The sequence below is a fragment of the Oryzias latipes genome, chromosome 7 (genome assembly GCF_002234675.1).
Source record: "Oryzias latipes chromosome 7, ASM223467v1".
In the NCBI taxonomy this organism is placed as follows: Eukaryota; Metazoa; Chordata; class Actinopteri; order Beloniformes; family Adrianichthyidae; genus Oryzias; species Oryzias latipes.
Window position 1 is genome coordinate 3,616,559 of NC_019865.2, and position 23,994 is coordinate 3,640,552.

At 41.5% G+C, this 23,994-nt stretch overlaps 1 protein-coding gene across 5 annotated transcripts in view; it reads left to right on the forward strand.

Annotated features, from left to right (window-relative positions):
- Positions 1-9,727: 9,727 nt before the first annotated feature.
- The window catches only part of tns2 (tensin 2), a 55,178-nt gene continuing 40,911 nt past the window's right edge, over positions 9,728-23,994 (forward strand). For 2 of the 5 annotated variants that reach the window (XM_023956351.1, XM_023956350.1), the window contains exons 1-2: positions 9,728-9,978; positions 10,163-10,475. In XM_023956351.1, the coding sequence (XP_023812119.1) occupies positions 9,971-9,978; positions 10,163-10,475 (321 nt within the window). In that variant the 5' untranslated portion in view covers positions 9,728-9,970. Of the gene's footprint in view, positions 9,979-10,162; positions 10,476-18,504; positions 18,625-19,193; positions 19,257-23,994 lie in introns of those variants that run through there. The other 3 variants (XM_023956349.1, XM_023956352.1, XM_023956354.1) reach the window with 3 other exon arrangements.

The window sequence follows — 23,994 nt, forward strand, 5'->3', positions numbered from 1 at the left end:
GAATGATAAACTGACCAATCAGATGCTTCAAAAAAATTAGGCGGAGCCTGCTTACATCCACGTCCAACATTCAAATCGTTTGATTGACAGATTTGTTGTAGCCCGTTTTCAAGTTGTCGGTGTGAGGCCTTCCAACAAGCCCACTCCTGATTGGTGAGAGTTGCCATAGAAGTGTTTACTCAGACCCTCTTGGACCAATCCCTTCTCCAACATTGCGGCCTCCATATTGCACAAAAAAAAAAGGCCACTGAATTGACCTCATTTTGTCGTAACAGGAGGTAAGACATTTTTCTTTGGCTTGCATCACACTCACTCGGTCCAAAGGGTCTGCAGAGATAATCTCCTTCCATCGTTCTGACCTGTGAGGTGTACAGGTCTTCCAAGGATGGGGGGGTCCGGCCCACTGATCTCCTCTGCAGTCCTAGAGGTCCATGAAAGTCTCTTTCTGGACATCGGAAAGGGAAGAGGTTGTTTACTTGTCGTTCACCAGCATCTCTATGGTTTTGATGGTCTTCCCATTGTGGCTACAGGACCAGATGTTCCATCCTCCACCTGTATCAGCACAGTCTCATCTCAGTCTCATGTTGATCGTCCTGCGGCTTTCTGCCTGTCGGGGGCTTATCTTCTGACAGGTGAAGGTGGGAATAGGTAGCTGGGTCGGTTGGAGTGGAGGGGCAATGCCTACAAATGTCGTCTTTTAATGGGGGGGGTTTGGGCACCGTGCAGGGAGACTTCCCTTATCTGTGATAATTTGTTGAGTAGGTGTGTGAATACGGGGGTCAGCTGATCTGAACAAACTTTAGATGCTTCTGAGCATCTTCACTTCAGCATTAAAGCTTAAATATGTTCCTATTTTTTAAAGGAAATCTGACTAAATTGAAGTTGTTTTTGTTCTTTCATCCTGTTGAAGATAAAACTTTCTCCCTTTCCTTTAACCCTTGTGCTATCTTAGATGACCCCACCCTTACATTGACGTGTTCTCCCTACCATGACAAAGGTGGATAAAGGTGGAAAGATTTCATGTAACCCTTGTGCTATCCTAGGCACTTTACCATTGGGAGTTGGGTCATCTAGACCCACTAGACAGTGCTCTGAACCCTTTTTCTTCAATGATTTGTGATCTTCACTGGTTTCCATGGATTACATGAAATCTTTCCACCTTTATCCACCTTTGTCATGGTAGGGAGAACACATCAATGGAAGGGGGGGGGGTCATCTAAGATAGCACAAGGGGTAATCCATAGACACCAGGGAAGATCACAAATCATTGAAGAATAAAAGCCTCAGCGCGCTGTCTAGTGGGTCTAGATGACCCCACTCCCAATGTTAAAGTGCCCAGGATAGCACAAGGGATTAAGGAGAACAAGTTAAAAGCATCGTTATAACATAAAACTGCTTATTTCAGCCTCTTCCTCATATCTGGCCCAAGTGGGATTCAGTGAAATGTATCTTAATCAACTCAACATGAGGCGGTTTGAAGACGTCCGGGTTAACCAAAAGGGGCTTTTTGGAATCCATTAGGAAATGCTGGTGTCATATTTTTCAGTTTTCTTCTGAGGATTAAGTGTCTCCATAAAAATGAGTGAAACCACAGTCAGCTGAGGCTTTCATCATTCCAGGATAATCAGCCTTCACGCACAGAGACTAGCACAGCATCTTACTGTTTGAGCTGCTGTGACTCCATAGAAATACTGTTTCTGCACCAGAAAGATTGATATCGGACTGAAAAAATTCTATTCTCTATAAGAAAAAGAGATCAGGGAATTCTGCTGGTTTTCGTGTTTCATTGCGTCTTACATGTAAAGTTTTTTTTACCTCATGAGTGCAGAATAAAAACATTGGTTCCCCTTAGAATTCTGCCTTCATTTTTATTTATTATTTTTACTGGCAGAATATTTTGGGACTGTGGGAATCTGAATAATTGTTTTTATTGCAGATCATATAAGTTAGCTTCTGCCCTTTTAAGCAGTTAATAAAACTAATTTAACAGTCATTATGTTGATTGGATTTAAAGGTACATTTGTGTGTTTATTGTATGTATAAATGTCTATTTATGATTAGGAGCGTTATGTCGAGAAGATTGCATCATTTTCTTTTATTTTCTAAGCAATGTATGAATTAATATTTCAAATAGATTTTATGAATTTATTTTTATTTTTTTAATGTCTTTTTCTCCTTTTTAAAAATGCTTAGAATACACCAACCATTAAATAATAATAAAAATAAATGGAAATGGACAGTTTCTTTCATAAAATGACAAACGTGTTTCAGAACCATGTTTGTCACTGCAGCGCTTTGAAGTGGACCAAAGGAAAAATTTTGATCAAACCACTTTTTTAAGATTTTTAGACGCTGCTTTGAAAAGAGGCAATTTATGATAACAAATGTTTGTTTTCTTTAAAGGTTTGTGCTCACTCCAAACATGTCTGAATGCTCCACTTTGCATATTAGTGCTAAAAAAACAATCATTCTCATTTTTCTCGTTCGTAAAGGTTGTTCCATCTGTGTTGGAGGAAGAGCGGAGGTCACATTCATCTGAAAGACTCATTTATATCTGACATTGAAGTATTTTTAGTGGTTTCCTTTTTAGTTTCCGTCACGTTTCAGAACATGATTCTCCCACTGCCATGCTTCACACTTGTGCTTTATCACTTCTAGCCCTCTCATACACATTTTAGTGTTAGCTTTTGAACCAGATGCCCCTTTTTTTTCTTGGACTTTGAAGGTAAATCTGATGATACGGAAACTCTTTTTTTTTTCAGTTTGTTTCACTTTCTTCTCATGTCAATGTTCATTCACACAAACAAAGTTTATTTATTTCTGGGAAACTAAAACCAGCAGCATCCAGAATCAAAAGAAGTATGTTTTTGTTGTTCATAACTGTTTGGCATTCAGGCTTGTGTCAGATGGTATCCGTTACAAAATACCATCATGTGGGATCACCCAGGTTCTTTGAACCCACCGTGAACATGTGGAAACCTCTAAGTTGAACAAAAACTCAAATATGATTGTTTAAAAGTAAATATCTCAAAGCAGGTTGGCAGACTTTGGACCAGACAGACCAGCAGGAGACGGAAAGAGGGAAGTATTCAGCCAATCAGAGAGCATTAAAGCTCAAGGTCTCACTGTGAAATACTGGTTGGTCATAAACACAGTTCCTGGAGTCCAGGTGAAGTACAGGTGAAAGGAAGTGAAAGGTAAGAGGAAAGGATGTTCTGCAGAGTAGTCATATGAACAAATGATGGCATCATAGAAAAGCACACGTCAGAAACAAGTTCAGTACAAAAACAAACAAAAGTTGTTTTGTTGTTGGCTGCCGTCTCTGGTCTGTAACACTACGAGTGTCTTTGCTCTCTAAGTTCAGACAGACTCTTGGAAGTCTGGGATTGTGACTCATTTCCACTCAGTTGATTTTTGTTTTATTTTGTGCGGTCCGTTCCTTGCTTCTGTTTATAGAGCATCAAACCTGACAGACAAACCATCTTTGATGCTACGGACACACGCAGGGCATGTGAATGCAGGTTCTCAAACACTTGTTTAGCCCATGGTGTTCACACTGGACAAGCAGGGAGGGACTTCTTTTTCATAGAGAAGGAGGATCTAAAAGGCATGGATGAAAAGTTTAGCTTAGTTTTGTTAGTTTAGCAATCAGCTATTGTATTTAATGACTGATTTCATGTTTTTGTACAATTCTGGTGTGAAGCCCATTGTGACATTGGCCCATACAAATGAAATTGAACTGAAATGAATTTTCTTTTGCTACCGTTTACTTGTCGCATCCCGCCAGCTACAGTTGAAAGAGGGTTGGTGCAAAATGTGGAAAATGTGGTGAATCTTGCTACAGGCTTTTTCTGTCACAGCTGTTTTCCCATAAACGAAAGCCAGTTTTTTCCTATGGGCAATGCCAGGGCGCAATCTATTTTGTCCAGTGTCTGCTATTTGGATTGTTCGTTTTCGTAAAATTGCTGTGAAATGTGCAAAAATTCAAAAAGAGGCTAAGGTACATTAACCCTTGTGCCATCTTAGATGACCCCACCCTTACATTGACGTGTTCTCCCTATACCATGACAAAGGTGGATAAAGGTGGAAATGTCATGATCTGCTTAGCGTGGAGGACCCAGATGCTGGAACCCAGAGAACGAGACAGGTAAGCGGCAGGTAAGAAAGTAATTTATTTCCTCCAAGGAGGTCCTGTGGTCCGAGGGAGATCCTGAGGCGGCCGAGACTGGTGGCGTGGCTGGAGGTTCGAACGCAGTCGGCGTAGGTTGAAGTTTCCAGGCGGTGCTCCGTGAAGTGGGTCCCGTGTTCCACTGCCGTCACTTGTGGCGAACGTTTCCTGAGGCAGGAGAGCAAGGTAAGTCAAGGGCGAGAAACAAGACAGAGAGCTTGACATAAACTGACTCGCGACCAGGCTTAGTCACCATAAGGGGTAACGATCTGGCGATGAATTGGTGGATGAGGTCTCCTTTTAACGGCAGGGTTTGATGAGGTTGAGTGACGACAGCTGGTGGTGGTTAGGAGAGGAGCAGCTGGAGGAGGGGAGGGGAACTGATCCGGGCACCATGACAGGAAAGATTTCATGTAATCCATGGACACCAGTGAAGATCACAAATCATTGAAGAAAAAAGGTTCAGAGCACTGTCTAGTGGGTCTAGATGACCCAACTCCCAACGTTAAAGTGCCTAGGATAGCACAAGGGGTTACAGAATGCTAAAAAGACATTTAGTTAAGCGTTATAGAAAGTCTAACAAAAAAAGGCTGTTATTTTTCAAAGCAGTATTTAGTAAATGCAAATTAGGCGAAAGTTTTATCTCATAAATTAAGCTTAACAAGAGATGTGAGGACTGAACTTATTTCCTGTCATTTATGATAAGTAACAGTTATTCAAAACTATTTAAAGCTGAATAAGAATTTAAAAGGATAAACAGTTGAACGATCTCTGAAGTTTGAATCTGAAGTTTGAATCCAGTAGGAGAAAGTCTGTTGAAGGGGATTTATCTAAATTTCTTTTGGAGGAGTAAAAATGTTCTATTCCCTTTTTTTATGAAACTTAGAAATTCCAGGAATGCTCATATTTGTTAAACTCGTGACATTTGAACAGTTTTACTTCCACAGAAGCTGTCAGACGGCCAAAACACAACAAAATGAACCACAATTTTAGAAAGAAGAAAGAAGAAAAAGTCGACACAAGTCCAGCGATTTTATCCGACTAGACTGAACCGCCTGCAAAGTTTCTGATCTGTTTTTCACAGAAGTTTTGTAGAAACTCCAAGACAGATAATTGCACATCTGGACAAGCCTTAAAGCTTAGTTAGGACATTTTAGTCAGAGGAAAGTTTGGTGCAAGAGATCCAGAAAACTCCTGCTTCAGGGGGTTCAATCAACAAACAAGTGTGATGTGCCTCAGAGGAGCATCACCACTGACCTCATCACCACTGCTTCTATTTCTGTGCTCCTTTGTTTTCTTACATCACAATCCCGTCTCTTTCTCTCTCCATATTTGGACCTGGTTGATTTTTTTGACTCCGGCCTAAGATCTTAGCCGTTCCCTCCCCATCGGGGAGCTCATCCGGTTCTGCTCTGAACCAGACTGGAACTGATTTCTGCCAGTTCTCCAAACATGAGCCAAACGTTTAACAGCTCTTTCAAAAAAAACAACAACAAAAAAAGACTTTTAAATTTGTTCGAACTGATTTGGTTCCACGTTTTCTAATCGCATTGCAATCAGAAAGCTGATCATCTAGAACCAGTTTGACATAATAGCTCAATTTGCTGCATGTCTTCCTCTGCAAACACAAAACAAGCAGTGAATGCTGCTGAGATGGGAGTTGATTAGAAGGAGTTCATTTCACGGCGTGTAAAAGCAGGAGGGGGGCTTGCTGTAAACACTGTCTGCAGCCTGAGCTCCAGTCTGAAAGCTGGCCGTGGAGGCATTTGCGCACAGAGGGGGGGTCAACTGGAACGGGTAGAGGAGATGCAGAGGTGGGTGTTGGACTCATGTTTGGAGCTAAACTCAAGAACCACTGGCTTCAGACTGAACAAAAACAATGAAAAGCTGAGAGAGCCCCGCAAGAAGAAGAAAAAAAGCAAAACGGGGCAAATTAGAGGGGGAGGAAAGGGGGATTTTGGAGAAACATCAAGAATTTGCCTTGTAAGGGGTACAGTCTCAGTCCTCTGAGCCTCATGAGCTCTGGTGAAGCAGCCAAAACACTCAAGAGAGAAGAAATGAACTGCAGCAAAGACTCCATGAGACAACTCACACGCTGACATGCTTACAAGTACAAGTGTAACGTTATAAAGACATGACATTAAAACCAGGGAAATATCACCGTGCAATCCTCTAAGAAATGGAAGAGCTGCATCTGAGATCCCACAGGTCATAAGACATCACATATTCCCAAAGCTTGGCTCATTGGGAAGAATTATAAGGCAGAAGAGTTTGGTTTGACCCTAAAACAGAGGTTCACATTCTGTAAAATGTAGCAGGTCATGTAGACAAAGTCAATTCACTAAGTGCCACAGCAGTGCAGAAGTGGCAGAATGAGGATATGGGTTGGAGCTACTTGACGTGCAAACATTACAGGAATTGGTGATGTAGGACCCAATATGCAGCATGGCTTAGTGCCAGGCATTTAATTTGTTAACTAAACTTGGACATGGAAAAACAGAAAGTGTCATGGTGCCTCTGTCAGCTCTCCTCCCCCTCCCCTCTCTGCTCTGCTCCCGACATGACCAGCTGGTTCCGCTCACCTCATCAGCCTGCAGCCTCTTAAGGAGATCCAGTGCCAGCATCCAACGCCAGTTCGTTGTTCCTCTACGGTGCATTGTCTGGCAGCCTCTAGTATCTTGTTCATGACTATTTGTCTCTCGCTAATTTTTCCTACGCCTCGCCTACAGGATTTTTCCACTACGAGTGCTCACCTGGTCACCGTCGTCATCTCTGGTTCCACGTCTCGCATCCTGCTCAAGCCCTTCTCTCCGGGACCTCCTATGCCAAATCCTCCGGCCACGCCTCGCCTCCAAGTCAAGATTCCTGATTCACATCATTCCGCTCGTCATCTGAATCCATCCTTCAAGTTTGCTACCAAAATATCCGACTATAAATTAAATACCTCTTACTTACCTCACGTCGTCTGGGTTTTCTTCCGGGTTCCAGCATCTGGATTTGCTAGTAAGTCTAGTAATATCATGACAGAAAGTTGACAGGACGGAGCTGAAAACCACAGACTTCAATACACTGAGAAACATTCATGCAAATCAAGATGGATATTGATAAACCTGGTGTGATTGACAAGGAAAACAGAACATTATGAACCAAAGAAGCAGCAAAAGTCCAAGTGCATAATCCTGACACCAAGTTTGTCCTGGCCTTAAAATAGAAAAGTACCAACCAACAAAATAGAATAAAGAGAATCCTGCATGGAAGAATGAGTTTTCTTTTCATTGGTAAAATTCTCTGTTTGCTGGGCTTTCAGGGATAACTCGCAAATGTTGTTTTCAAGAGTTTCAACCAAAATGCTTGAGCACAAAAGTAGAAAGCTTTATTTTAGTTTTTGTTCCATGGTAGTTTTAAAACATTTTTAATGATAAATATTTTCTCAGAAAAGCTGTTGTGACTGTTTCTAACTAGAGGCACAAACTTTACAAACAACATGGGAAATATTGGCACTTTTCATTAAAGTATGGTGATTTGAAATCGAATGAATGCCAAACTTGTAACAAACACAAGGTTGAATAACAAAAAACATTCAGTGTGCGTTCAAAAACCTCAGACGTGAATCAGTAATCATAAATTTCTAGACCCAATTTCTGATCAATTAAAACCTCAATCCATCCATTTCCTAACCCGCTGTATCCCCTATGGCAGGGGTCGGCAACCCAAAATGTTGAAAGAGCCATTTTGGACCAAAATAACAAAAAGCAAATATGTCTGGAGCTGCAAAATATTAAAAGCCCTATATAGGCCTTATAATGAAGGCAACGCATGCATATGTATCTATTTTAGCTATATTAGCCTGCTATCAAAATGACTAAGTTGCTACAAACACATAATGAGCATTGACCATTAAATGTTTATTTGCCCTGCAGTGCATTCTGCGGAGAACGACGCATATTGACGCATATTAATGAATTGTGTTTCATTGCTTTCATAAAATTAAAGAAATGCAATAAAGAAATCCGATTTTTCATGTCATTTTCATTTTGAGGATTCGAACAAAAAATGGAACATGCGTGACGTGCCCCTTCTCTGGGAACTAAACAGAGTGCAATAAAACACAGCCTGCGTTTATAAAAAAGAAAACAGCAGCCTTTTGAAAAGGTAAAGTATATAAAATCAAATTAATACAGTTGAGTTCGATTTCTGTGCAAATGCCAAGCAAGTCAGTGCAAGCAGCATGCTCTTCTCTTCTTCGCTGTACTCTGGCAAAGACAGCCAGCTTGCGCTCGAATGACAGAACCGCTTCAAGCATTTGCAGGGCCTGGAGACTTTCATTCAGCTCGTTTAGGTGGCTTGTCACAGTCATATCCACCAAAAAGTGCAGCTCTTCGAGCCACACAGTATCTTCCAGTTGCGGGTAGTTCAGGTCTTTGCTTTTCAGGATTATTTTCACGTGTTCGAAACAGACGACAAAGTGACGCAAAGCGTCACCCCTGGACAGCCATCGGACTGTGTTTTGTAGCAGGAGATCAGAATATTCCCTTTCAACTTCATCAAGCAATGCACGGAACTGACGGTGGTTCGATTTATATCAGCCACCTGCCTAGCGGTCCGCCGCCCTGCTGGTAGAAACGTGTGTCGCAGACTATGACGCAAATCTTCGTTGATAGAAATGTTAAAAATTTAATATTTATTCTACACATTCTTACAGCATTGGAAAACGTTAAGAATGTTTGTGTCTTGTTTTTCCTCCTACAGAAACCATAATAAAACAAAAAATATATTTCTCTCCCCCATCTTTTTATATTTTCAAACATTTTCAAAAATGCTCCAGGGAGCCACTAGGGCAGCGCTAAAGAGCCGCATGCGGCTCCTGAGCCGCGGGTTGCCGACCCCGCCCTATGGGGTCTGGGGGTTGCTGGAAGCTCTCCCAGCTACTGTTGGATCAAGGCGGGGTACACACTGGACAGATCGCCAGTTTGTTACAGGGCATACAATCTCTTACAGTCACACATGCACACCTACAAGGACACCTTAGGCTTAGAGCAACCAATTAACCAATGAAGCATGTTTTTGGGTTTTGGACGGAAACCAGAGTGGCTGGAGGAAACCCAACCATGCATGGGGGAACATGCAGACTGTTGCTCTCCAAACATCTGAATCTGTTCTGGATCTGTGACGTCATTGAACTCATAAATAAGCATTGTAAAGTAATCCATTAACATTTCTTCTTGATAAAGTCCAAAAGGCTTTTGGTGCAAAAGTGTGTTTTTTTTTTTTTATTGATGCTGCTGCATCTCAGCATCTCAGCGTCCTGATGCATGTGACCTTGCATTAACAGAGGGTGGGTGTTGTAGGTGTGGATTCTGTGGTGAAACGGACTTTGTTTCACAGAGAAGAGGCCACTGCGTCCCGAACAACGGCCAGCTCAGTCCGGCCTGAGTCACCGTCCATGCACAGCATCCCAACGGCAGCCGTCACACTGCTGAGGTTTTCTTGGTTGTTTGCAAGACAATACAGACAATGTGTTGCCTGGGCTGAGGAGTAACTGCCTGTATCTGGGAGCAGGAAAGCAGAGGGGAGCTGCAGAGATGGGTGGGGGTGAGAACAGAGAGGTAATTGTATACGTAAGACTGAGGCAACCGTAGCAGAGGGGTACTGCTGCAGAGGGAGAAGGAGGGAAGACGTTGTTCTTGGAACAGAGAGTAAGCAAGAGGAGAAAAGGAGGAAACGGGAACATTTCAAAGATGGGAAAGTTGAAGCTCTGATGAATCAGAGGAGGATCTGGGAAGTCCACAGAAGACGGATGCAATGAGAAAGTAAGGGACAAGCCAAAGGTGTGCTGAAGAAAGTTGCTGTTGGTAACAGTTAGTGGGGGGAGGCAAAAAATGGGGAGTTTTCATGTGAGAAAAGGAGGGCCGAGGAGGAGAGGCGAGTGTTTTTAACGACTGTTTTGAAAGCAGCAGAGCAGGGCAGAGAGTCTCCTTCCCTCTGTCCCTGCAGCTGGGCTGATCAAGAGCCAGGAAAAGAGGAAGGGCGTCCGTCTATCCAGCTGACAAAAACAGCTGCCCGGGAGCTGGAGTCGCCCTCCAGGATCCAGGAGGTGAAGGCGACACAAAGGGACAGACGAGGAGGAGCAGGTAGGACAGACGGAGGAAAGAAGGCGTCCAGGACCTCGTCATCCCACATGGGGTGCGCCCTGAGCTCGGACTGGTGCGGGGAGGGAGTGGTGCAGCCGGTGCCGGTGGTCAGGAGCTCGTCTCTGCACAGGAGGAGTCTGGAGAGGAGCGATAGCGGCAGGATGAGGCTGACAAAGGTCAGTGTGAGGAGCTCTCCATGATGTCACGTCATCAGGTGGTGTTTGTGCTGGACGGCTCTGTTGTTTCCTCCTTCTGTTCAGGCTGACGTTTTTCCGCAGGTACAACTCCAACCAAATTCTTTAACTCCCTGAGCTTACTTGCGCTCACTCACTGGAAATGTTTTATTATGACCCAACATACTTAGAGTTTAGCTCAGTGACAGATATTTTCTGCACCTGTTACCAAGGTTATCAAGATTCTTAGGTTCTAGGGTCCTGCAGTTTTTACTCCCACAGTAACCTGCCTAATGTAAATAATCATTGATAAAAACTATGATGTATCATCTAATGACCCACTCTGATGAAAATGGTCTTTTTGGTATTTTGAACATGTTCTTGAGGCATCTTTCTGATGATGGATGAAGCTTAGAATTGCATTTCTAAGTATTTCTTTATTCAAATCGTAAAATCAGGAGCAGAGAAAAGAAATGTGGTTTGAAAAGGAGCTTATTAGTGACGTAGAAAATGCGCAAGGCGGGCCACGAGCTCCCTGCTCTCAACAATGGGGATGGGAAAGGGGGTGGGGTTGCTCTGTGGCAATGGCCCCGCCCACAACTCAGAGGCAATTTTCTAATGAGCTTTTAATGAAGACCCTTTATCGTGCACAATCAAGCTTTTGAGTTTTGAAGTGTATTGCAAAAGTTCGAATGTTGTTTGTTTCCGTGGGCGAGATGCAGACACGCTGCCGCGGTTGGCTCTGGGTTGACGTCTTAAATAGGCGGGACCCACTAGGAGTAAAAGGCGGGGCCTCAGAGATCTTCTGGGTTGGAAGAAGAGAGTTCTTCTGGGTTAGAAAAGAACTTCGGTACATAACTAATATTTCATAAAAAATGTGTTCTTTTGTGTTCCAAAGGTAATATATTATCATATATACAGATTTTTTCTTTCCTAGAAAATGCTTAAAAATAGGATGGTAAAGACCCTTTAAAAACTACCAAAGTGATTTCATTGGAAAGTTGTTCTTCAAAAACGAAAAATCATTTTTCATTGAAGATCTCATCCTCAATCAGATTTTTTAGGAATAAGCATCTTCACAATGCGAAGCTATCTTCCATTAACCTTCAGTTAATAGCATTTTTAGATTATTATCATAAAATCTTCAGACATTTTCCATTTGTTTCCCTCTAATAATTTAAAGACTGCTTTAAAAAATGTATTACCATTTGTTTTTTATCCAGTTTCTGGCCCTTTTTTTTTTCAATTTTCCAGGTCACTTCCATCCATTGACTTTGCAGTTATTGGACAGTTTGGTGCTGGTCTTCAGCTAACTGTCAGTGTAGTTCTTGTTCCAAACCATATTTATCCAGTTCTCCCAGTTTCTTGCCCAGTTACCCTTACTTCATTACTTGAAGAAACCAGTTCTAAGAGAACTTTAAGATCACTTATGATCAAAACTTTAACTTGTTGTCTCTCCCTTTTGAATATTTGTTGTATTCTTTCTTTGTTTATTTTGTCTTATCTTTCCTTTTAAAGTATATGTCTGAAATGAAATGTCATCCTCATCATCATCATCATCATCATCATCATCATCATCATCAGTTTTAGGCCCTTACTGAAATCCAGAGTTTGAGATTTGATGAAACATGAAAGACTTGTGGGAAAGGCATGAATTAGCTTCAATGTATTTTCTGAAAACCACCTTTCTCCTTTATGAAGATACAGTGTTCCATAGCTACTGTATATTCGCCCTTTCGTTTTCACTGTTCTGCTGAATTTTTTCAGTGCAATTTTGGTTGCTTTAATTTTAAAAGCACATTGTGTTTTGCATCCTGATTGGTTGTTGACCCTGTCAATCAATCTCCTCAGTGCCTGGCTCTTGTACAAATTTGTCAATTTTACATAAATCTCTGATCGCGATCAGATCTTTGTTTTCATTCTATGACACTTGATCTATTTTTCTATGAAGGTTTGAACTTTGAGTTTAAACAGGAGAGAAAAGTGTTAAAATGTTCATGTTATTCTGAGAAAAGTGTGTAGTGAGGAGTTTCACAGCCTTAAAACACCTGTAATCCTACTTCATCGATCGCTGGTTATTTTTAGAACCTAATTCTTGGGATAAACGAGGGACCATTGTCCGGAGATGCTAACAGAGAGGGTTTGTTGTGATGCGACAGTCATGTTGACACTTGAAACTGCACATTCAGGGACAGAAAACAGAGTGTGCGTGTTTTCTTCTGTGCGGTATTAAGGATATGGATGACCATAAGCTGCGGCCACATCTGTGCAGCTGTAACAGCCCTGTAGTGAAGGCCTCAGCGTGCTGCAGTCTTGTAAACAGAAGCGTGATGGTTGTTTGGGCTGAGGGACTGTGGTAACTTTGACCTTTGAGCACCAGCGTTTATTGCACTAAGGTGAGCTCTCTTTTTGATTGGCTGGAATGTTAGAACAAATTTTCTGCATTTCCATGGAAAGATCTGTCTCATCGCTTTTTTTGGTTGAGTTAATGTGCACATTTGGGCTCTGTGTCAAATCCTGAGCAGCGTGGGAATGTGAGGCTTCCTGTACTACGTCATCCTGCAGCAACCGACCCCAAACTAAAGGGTGTGGGAACCAGCTAGATCCCAATTATCCCCAGGGAGGACATGTGTCTTATCTTTTTATGGTTTTCTTTTAATTAAAGTACTTTTTCCTTTTATAGTGCTTTTCATAAACATGGATAAACATGTCAGGGTACTGGACCTCCAAAGGATCCAAGGGAATCTGACCAGAATATGACAAAGAATCATGCTTGTTTACTTTGGCGTGATAAACAGAAACCATTGTCAGTTCTTTACTGGAAATTGAAATAAAATATCTTCCATATGCTCCTCCGAATAGTTCTATAATGAACTCATATTTAAAGTGTTTCATCAAACACATGGATGGATTCCTCACATAGTGATCATAACTGTGTTTATGTGGCTGGAAGGAACCCAGAATGATTCTGGGGAAATTAGCCTTTAATGGACTATTCTTTGGCTTCCCACCAACACGCTTTGTCCAGTCACTCTTGCTGATGAAGAGTAGCTGAGTGTCAATAAATAAACAGTCCTGTGTGGGTGGAGTCTGGATATAAACAGAAGTAGTCAGCAGTTCTCATGGTTTCCCTCAGAAACTTCCTGCTGCAGGAATAATGTGTAGCCCATTCTACAAGGTGATAAAACCCACAGTTTGGTCTGCGTTCCTCTCTTAAATTTTTATATTAACATTTTAATGGCTGAAAAAAAAAACCTAATGATTGGGAACCAAATTCAGTATAGTTCAGATGCAACTAATCCCTGAGGCTGTGTCACACAGCCAATAAGTACATTTTGCGTATTTTCCATGTATTAAATTTTCGTCTTTCGTGATTGATGCGTGATATATAAGTAATTCATAAGTGTTTCTTGGATTTGTCGTCATACAAATGATGTCTGTCAAGCGTTTTGGCTGATGGGTCTTTATGTGATTTTGTTTTTTGAGCTGTTTAAATGTTTTAGCTTGTTGAAAGTAACAAAGTTTAAGTGTATCTTCCATAGTTTATATGTAACTACACGACCGTTTCATGTATGTCCACGTATGTCTAACGGACTTTTCACGCATGTACCACTGATATATAACTTTTATATCGCGTATACAGTGCCTATATGACTTTAAAGTTACCTAATTGACGCACGAATTGCTAGTGAATTGCACATAAACAACTCAATAATCACGCATGGTTCATGTTCTACGTTACTTTACGTGTTCTTTGCGTGGTTTATTTGTACTTTTTCCATGGTTCATTCATGATACATCTGTGAAAATTTCACGTGAAGACCACAACTTTTCTCACATTTTCCTCGTATATTCACGTGTGGCAGTGTGACATGGCCTTCAGTCACAAATGCCCTAACGGTCGGAAAAGGGCTGTCTGCGAGCAAAAAAATGGTCAAACCTGCAGGGTTGTTGTCCCGCATAAAATATCAAGATTGTTGGCCACACGATGAACCCATAGAGAGAAAATGTTCATGGACATTATATTATATGGGCATGCAGCAGGCGAAAAGTTGTACTGCACACTATCAGAGTGCAGTTTGTGTGGACAACCTACAGCCACTTACGTATCAGATCCACACCCAGTCCGTGGTGTATTTGTGTGTGGTCAGTAAGGAGCCAATAGTCACACATTACTAATGATCAGAGTGTGGCAAAAAACATCGTACGACAGCATCACCTGTCCATCATAAGAACGTGCTACTTCTATTAGCCTTACAAATGCTTCCCGATACACTTACCACTCACACAATAATAGTATGTTCCATGTTCGTGTTCAAATCCTCCACGTCATATTTAACAGAAATTTTACAGGCTATCACGAAGAAAAAAAAGGAATATTTATTGGTAAAGTACGGAGCGACTAAAGAAAAAAGACAATTGAAGTAAAAAGATAAAAACTAACTGATGAGCACCAGTAACCAATAGCCATCAATGCAAATACCAAATGGCTTCAGTTTGTCGTAAGAATCCAAAGAATCCAAATGCCAAACGTAATTTGGACCCTTTGTAACTGCGGCGATGCAGTCGTCTGGCTCTTCAGAGTTCAACACCCTGTGGGTCAAGTTCTTGTATAACGAGACGGACATGTTTTTCCTTACGTGCAGCCCATTTTGAATGCACTTTGCGATCTTTGATCTTAATTCTTCCTGAATAAAAGCAATAACCTGATCTAAACTGGTGTAACCCCTGCGTCAAAAAAACCCACATGACTTTAAAACTCGATTAAGATGACGTTCATAGATGAAATAATTGTGATGTTGAGCAAGCAAAGCTGCAGTCTCTTTGTAGACAAGTCCAAAAGCAAAGTGAAACTCAATTAGCTCACGTAATGCCATTTCCAGATAACTTGGAAAAATGCCTCTGTGCGCATATGACCACAAATGGCCAGATGCTAACGGGTGTCTTGTGCGCGCCCGTTACTAACAGGTTAGCACCTGTTAGATTTTTATTATTATTTTATTTACTTCAAAAGTTTTTTTCTTCTTCAATTGCTCTTTAGGGGCTCCGTAGTAAAGAATGAAATACAAAGTTCTGATTTTTTTCAAAGGTTCCACACATTAAAATATTGTACCGTCTTAATTATGGTAGGTGAAGTGCTGCATGAGGTTTCCAATAAATCATGAGTTTAAATGCAGCTTTAAAGTTGTGGATTTAGATTATCTTTAGATGTACAACTTTATCTTTGGGAAGCCAGCTGTACCATAACTGGTCTAACCAGTTAAAAAATCTGCCTTTAAAGTTTTAATTTCCTTTGAAAGATGCTGGAAACGGCGGTTGCCCTGTTTTCATTCTGTTGACGGATCAAATGCACGGAGAGACCTGGAGCAGTGTCAGTGGTTTTGTATTTATTTGTGTAGCTTCCCAGTAATTCTTCCTTTCAGGAAACGTTTGGGTTGGCCGTGATGATACAGAGGCCATGAGCCACAGGCATTCACGACAAACACACCCAACAAAAGACGGAACAGTGACCAGTCAGGGTTAAATATAGAGACTCCCACATGCTCCTTAACCAGGAGAGCAGCAGATGCAACCCTCACACTTCTACTAATAAAAAGTTAAAAGCCTGCATGAAGTCCAGGGCGGTGATGGCTGTTGTAGCCTGGATTCCTGTGGCTTGAAAACAAAGATTGTTCCCAAATTCGGAGCTGGATTTGAGGAATGCTTGTTGTTGTGTGTAGCGGTCACACAGATGAAAGCTGATCGGGGGAGAAGGGAAAGACATAAAACCCCCATTTCCTCTCCTGGCTAAATTCCCAACATATCCCAACATCGCCCTGAAAAGAAACGCCTCCTTGAGAATTTCACACAAATTATTTCTCTCTTTTACACTAAAAAAACTTCAACTTGATGATTGGCCAACTCCTGGAAATGTCTGCAGCACAGAGAGATTGGCTTTATGGAACTCTTCGGTGCAATAAATGGGAACATGTGCTCATTTGTGTCCACAGTATCACCCAACATTCCCACCGATCCTTTGCTCCTTCAACAGCTGCACCTTATCAGCGCTTGGCTTAGTGCTGTCTTACACAATCCGTTGTCAAGCTGCCCCCTTTTCCAGCCTCCCCGTCCGCTCATTTCCTCTTGGCTGGGGTCCCCCACTCTGTCAACCTCTGTCTCATTTACCACAAAGAGTGGTCCCAGTCCCTCCACATCTGCAGAATGTCCAGCAGCAAGAAGCACCTTGCATCACTTTGTCAGCTGTGTTTGTTTTTCTGTGCAGGACAAAAAATGAATGATTCTTCTGGTTTTATTCACCGCAGCTCCATCCCTCTTTTCTCCACCTTTAATCCAGAATCCCCCTCCCCCCATCGACTACAACCTCTCATTCCAATCCAAAGCACCAGCTTCCTGTCTCACATCCTCCCTCGGTGGGCAGTTCCTTCACCTTTTCTCACTGCTTCCCTCCATGTTTCTTCATCATGAATTTACCCAAGAATTCCTCAAACTGCAGCAAAACAAAGAGCAGCAGCAGTGGACACATGCTGCCTGGTGGAGGAGCAGGTCCCTGCGTGTGTTGTGATCCATATAAACAAGTACGCTAAAAAAAAACATACTCTGCCAGCTTCATGCCTGCATACCATCAAAGTGATGCAGCAGACAGAACTGATACTGCAGGCATTTAAAGTAAAAGACTGGAGACCATTAGGGACTCACAATTTAAGCCAGGCGACTCTAAAGCGAAGCATGTGCATGCATACGTTAATGTAATTGCAACCATAGGTGTGCCCAGAGCTGCATGTTTTTCATGCAACTCAAAATGGAGAAAAAATGTGCCTTCTTTTTTATAAATAACATTTCAAACGTAAGGAAATTTCACACAGAATTACAACGCTTACCATATGTTTTTCTGGAATGTTTTTCATTTATTCAGTTATACCACTAGATGCTGCTGCAAACACATTAATCCGTCCTGAGTCACACAGTGCAGTTGTGAAAATTAGCCACGCCCCTTCCTTCATTGAAGGCATGTTACGGTAACAGCAATATTTTATCCCAAAAATAGGTTCTGCATTCTAGCATTTGTAGCATTTATTTTATTTTATTCTAGCATTTATTGTTTAGATTATTTTGACAGAAATTTCTGATTAGTAGTTTTTGACTAAAGTTATTTATTTAAGCAAGTCGCTTTGACTGTCTTTTCTCTTGCTCTACTTTGATTTTTACTGTGTGTTTGTATATAAATATGCAAATTTTTCCTCAGCAGATCAATGTGTTTTTGGAAAAGAACTTTGAGCATCAGAGAGTGAACCAAAGTGTACAAATAGAGCTTGAAAAATTTTCAAACCTTAACTAAAATGCCTGTCTGCCTCCAAATTAACATGTTTGAGTGACATTTTAATCGAAAATGTATCTTTTGTTTTCCTGTTTCACATAAACCCAGGCTTGTGTAAATGTAGACAAAATGGTTATTTTGTTTAGAAAATTGAATATTAGAGCTGCTTTGAGGAGCATAGTTTAAAATCCTTCTTTAAACAGTTTGGCAAATATTTTCTTTCATAAAACGATGCCCTCCAAAACATTCAAATAAGATTATATTAAAGCTCTGAAAAACTGTTTGATGAACGTTTCTTATTAAAAAAAATATAGGGATTAACTTGTAGATACTTAATTAATGTTGCAGGAAAAATGAAAATGCAATCAAATAAAAACCGCTGAATGTTAGTTATGCAATCACAAAATATTTCTAAACAACAGTTTAAAAGGTAAAATGTATAAAACTGTATAAAATTTAGTGTAATCGGGTAAAAAATGGAATCTAGGTACCTTCATGTCAGTAGTTTCTGCCAAAGTGGCTTAATAAAATAAAACATTCTCCATTTTTTTCAACAGTCTTCATTGACAGTCTCAAACAGCCAAGTGTTTACAGCAAAATCATGGAAATGAATTGAGCCAATCAGAAGGGAGTGTGTTAACGCGCCCCACCATAAACGAACCAATCAGAAGCCAGAAAGCTCTGCATCAGCCCCTCCTCCCATGATCTTAGCCCCGCCCCTATCAGAGCGGACTGAGGAGCGGGGCTTCCAGAGTCCCGGGCCGCCTCAGAGCTCTGAGCTGACGGGGAAGGCCGCCGTCTGAAGCAGCGGACATGCTCAGCGGGAAAATGAACAAGGTAGGTCCCGAGAGGCTTTGGACCAGCGGGAGGCCAGTTTTTGAAGGGTCTGTTACCCACAGGAGGCCGTACTATTTGCTGAAAAACGTGTTTGATGTGTGTGGAAATAATTATGAAGTTTTGGACTCATCATGTGTTGCGCACTTTCCGAGTTTTGTGTTTTTAAAACCCGGTTTGCGCGACAAAACATGCGCATTTTGGTGTGTTAATAATAATAACATTTTGGTGACTTCGTGAGTTTTGGGAAATCAACAGAAATGTTCTGGATGCGCTCATGTGATGCGTTCAGATCCAGTTGTGTCACGGGCTTTTAATTTGAAAGGAAGAAGTCCAAGAAGAGCTGGACGTATGAAGAAGGCGAGCTGTGGGGGGGTTGTTAAGCGGTTTTCCAGTGAAAATCTCGGTGCTCCAGCTGGAATCAACCTGGATTCTCCTCCTTTTTTTTATTTTTAGAGCATCTCCTAAAGCTGTGGAGGTAGATTTTTGGAAGTTTGTTTCCAGCTGGGGAACAAGCCTGGATCAGCTGATTGATGAAGCTTCTCCTTTCACTGTTTTTTTTTTTTTTTAAGTGCTTCTGCTTTGATGGACGGGATTTGATGGCTGGGAGACCACAGCGTCATGATGATGAAAAGGTGCTGTAGTCTTGTGTTGCGCCTCAGCTGTTGGATGTTGATGAATTTGGCTCCTGTCCTGCTTGTCCAAAGGAGATAAACCCCTTTTGGATGTGAACGTTCCTCTGATATGAGTCTGGCCTTTTTTTTTTCCCCTGTGAGGAGCAACTTGTCCTTCAGCTGAGTGGACGTCCGTCCACATTTTCCTCCAAACCTTTCTGAGAAAACCCTCAGGCAGGACATTTAAAGAGGTGTGTCTCCTCGGAGTGAGGCTGGAGATGCTCTGTGAGCAGCAACACAATACTTCATTTGTTTTGGGTGTACAGGAGGTATTCTATATTTGTAATTACTGGGTGTAACTGAGAGGTCTGTTGGCACGGGGTGGTTGTGTTTCCCCGGGACGCCCTATGGTCACTGCCAAGTCAGTAGGAGACTGAAACGGGCCGCGTCCCGCTTCCTGGTTCCAGATGCTGTTACACCGGCTGGAAACCCAGCTATTCACCCCCCCCGAAACAGCTCGGAGGCAGCAAATCCCCTTTAATTTAAACTTCAATCTTCCACCTGAAATACTTTTGATAAAAGTGGCACACAAGACCTTCACTCTGGTGTTCTCACTGAGGCCAAGGCTACGTCCGAATAACCCCTACATAGTTCACTTTATAGTGCGTTCGCCATATTTGTAGTGGTGTCCGAATTTACAATTCAAAAATCCAGTGCTCTAGAAATTTCCCAGAAGTCTGCGATAAACCAGTGCTGCCTAGATCAGCGAATATAGACCACAATGCATTGCGTCTGTACAATTTTTGCCAAAAAGAATGTATTTTTTATTAAACCATCAACGTTTTCATCTTCAGAAGACAGTGGACTCATAAATAATCGTCACAAAACGCTCATATTAACTTTGTGAAATAGATGACGTCATATTTAAAAAAAAGAAAAGAAGAAGTGACCATGGTAAATTCAGGGCACTACATAGTCCCGCACTATATAGTTTTTTAGTAGTTTAGTGGTTAGGGTGGGAGTTTGGACACAGCCAAAATGACTGGAAAAGGTGTGACATTTTGCTGCTTAATAAAAGCGTATAGGCTCCTCAGTGTGTCCAAACGGAAGTGTGTCAAGGCAGCGAGCTGACCTCACCTCTGGGAACAGGCTGTCTCTGTTCCCTGCACCGCCTGACCCGCCCTGTGGATGCATGAAAACACACACTGACCTTAATGCCAGCAAATGATGCAGGAACCCGGGTGAGATCATTTGAATAGAAGGTGGGTTCTTGCATAGACAGAACACACTTTTTAAACGCTGCAGCGTGCTGAACGGCACAGAACCCGCCTGCTTTTAAAATTAAACGACTTCAGCTAACTGCCAGGTAAATGTCCACCTTTAGAACGAGTGTGGGCTCTGTTCATTTTTTTTACTAAGTGGCAATCACAGCGTGTCTTAAGATTGTAACTTTAAAATGACATTCAGATGAAAATCTCTAATTAACAAGAACACATAGGTCCTAATGAGAACCTAAGAAAAGTTCCACTTTATTACCTCACACTACGTTCCTTGTTAAACAGAAATCCAGTTTACAGTGGAACTAAATATCAAAGTATTAATGCAAGAATAATCTAAGATATCAAACAGATTCTTATTTTTTGGTGCTCAATGGCATCATTAATATGAAATGGTACATGTACTTTCACAATAAAAGCCATCCTTTTCATTCATGTTTTTTTTTTTTTTACAAAAAGTCAAAGTGACCGGTTTGTCAAAAAAACATTTGACTATAGTTTTAAATTCATCCTCTAAAAATAGTACAAATTCATGTCTTTCTCCTAGGAAAAGTCAGAGCCAAAAATACATAGACCTGCCTCTAGTCCTGATGGGGTTCCACCAGTTCTGGTTCAGATATAGTTCTGGTTTTCTGTCTGGGCCCATCTTTGGGCTCCGCTTTCATCCTTTTTAGACTTAAGTTTCATTTCAGACAGTCCAGATGCCTCCAAAGACTCACAGAGGGTCAAATTGATCTAGAATGCACTTTTATGTAGGTACAGTATAGCTATAAAATGCCATTTTGCATGTATGTCCCCCCAAACATGTGGGTCTGGGCCAGAAAAACAGTTTCATAGAAAGGATGGCCTGACTTAAAAAGCATTTGATCTACCAACAAAATGTATTGTTGGTCGATTGCTCTCCACAGCTGTTATTCCTTATACATTTTTAAAGGAGAAGAGCAAAAAAAACACAAAGACTTCTCTCATATTTGACAAAAACATCTGGATTTTCTTCTAGACTTTTTCGAGAAATATTTAGGCTCAGGAGACACAAGATTTGGTCTCAGAAGAAGTACACCACAGCAACAGTCAAACATGGTGGTGGTAGTGTGGTGGTTTGGGGCTGCTTTGCAGCCTCAGGACATGGACTGGATCTGCTCTGTGTCTCCCGGAGAGCCTCTTTTTCTGGTTTCAGTCGCTGACCATCTGTGGGCGGAGTCCCAAACACGGTTCTGATGGTATGAACGAGCTCCTCCCCCTAGAGCGACCATCAGCGTGGAAATGTCTAAACTATTTTTAGACAGGTTCCCTCTGTGAGGCGTGTTTGTTTATACATTTGTGCTTGCGAACCTCATGCACGAATCTGACCCCTCCCTCTGTGAATTCAGCCTCTGTTTGATAACAGCTGGTGGCGGGGCAGCTAGGAAAAAGTGGGGGCGAGTGGGGGCGTCGGGTTAGAAAGCGTCTCATTGACTGCGAAAACGTTTCATTTCTTTTTTTTGCCAGAAGGCTAAAAATGTTAAAAAGGACCTTGTTGTTCCTGGCAGATGTTGCGGCGGGGGGGGGGCACCGGGACAGGAAGAGGAAAAGGGACAGCTGTCTGTTTTTTCCAGCTGTCTGGGGTTTCAGACGAAGAGTTTGAGGTTTGTTGGCGTTTCATTCCTCCTCAGTGAAAGTTGGAGCGCTCCCAGCGGGTTGACGGTGTGAATCCTCCCGCCAGGCGTTCAAAACAGATCTAATCTGCCTCTGAACGACTTCAGATCACTGATTGTTGAATTCCACAAGTTTAAGCAGAGACGGTTTTGTTTTTCGTGTCTTTGTTGACAGCAGTGGCTGTCCTGAGGACAGAGCTCTGAGTATGCGTTGTTTTCATTTAAAAGGCCGTAAACCTTTTTGAAGGCTTTGGTTTAGAATTTCAGCGCATCATATCAGTGAAACTGTCAGAAAAAAATATCTGCATTTTGAATTATTCATATTTTTGGCATCAGTGTTGCTAAAATAAGTTTGTTTGAAACTGTTTCCCTTTCTAACATAATTGGAAACATATATTTTGAATAAAAAATGCTAATTTAAAGTATATGTTTCAACTGTAATGCACCAAACAAACAAGGATCTGGAAAAAAAATGGATAAATACTAGGGATGGGAATCACTGTATCGCAAATACGATACGATTTGCGATACATTGCTCACGATAACGATACTATCACGATATGGCGATAATGTGATAATTAATATATGTCGTCTCTAACAACTCACGATATATCAAATTTTAAGAAAGAAGAACTCGAAAAACTGTTTTTTGGAAAATATTTCCCCATTTATTTTTTGGTTTTTAAACACAATATTAGACGGTGGTAGCTTTGCCTGGAAAAAGTTATCCGCGCCGGGCTGTGTCGGCTTCACGCCAGCAACAGCCACGGCTTTGTCAAACAACTCAGGGTGATGCAGCTTAGATGCTGCCGGCGCGTCTTTTAACTTGCTGCTCTCGCTATTTTCCATGTTTTTCCTTCCACCTTTTTTGTTTGACTGTGTACTCTTCTTCGTCCGTCCGCGACAGCCAAGCTCGCAACGAGCGCCCCCTTTCTGCCATCGAAGAATCGTCATACCAAAGGATGATTAATATAACGTTTCACAGGGTCTCCAAACATAAATTTAACGTCGATACTCGATGAAGACGCATCGGGAATCAATCACGGGACTAAATATCGCGATATATCACCATTTCGATATTTTGGCGCATCCCTAATAAATACTGACGGTTTGATGTTTTTCCGCTTTTATGGCACTGAAAAACTTCAATGTTGTTTATTGAAATCTGATTTGAACTGAGAATGTATGTCTTTATCAATCAAAGTGGATCCTACCAACCATGATTCTTTTATTTCTGGAAATGATAAATGTTTGCCACAAAAAAAAAAAACAACATTTTTTTTTACCCGTAAAACCAGTTTGCAGGTATTTATAGGAATCATATTTGCATAGAGTCCCACTCCGATCATCTTTTGATCTTTTTTCAAAGTGTTCCCTGTTTTATTTTTAATCATTATTATTATGCGATTTTTAGCCAAAATGTAAAAAAAAAAACATTTTATCGTTTTCTGGGACAGTTTCTGCAGAGCGGCTAGAGTTCGTTCCAAATTCACCTCTGAGTTTTGGTGAGACTTGTTGGCAGAGAGTGAACCTGCCTTCATTTCCCATCATCCCTTTGTTTACACTTGGTCCCACTAGCCTACAGCCTCTCACAACCTCAACCCAACTTTATTGGTGCAAAAAAATAGCAAGAAATATTGGAGCCATCCAGCTGTACGGTGTAGACCTGGATTCCAGCTCAGATGAGGAAAACAAAGATGTTCAGTTAAGTGGATGCATCAGAATGGAGCAGAGCTGGGAGTTTGTGGCTTGTCATTGGAGGTTCTACATCACACCTACAAGGTTTTTCCAATGGCTTTTTTTCATCTGCTCCTTTATATATGTCCTCCAGCATCAGAAAAATGATAC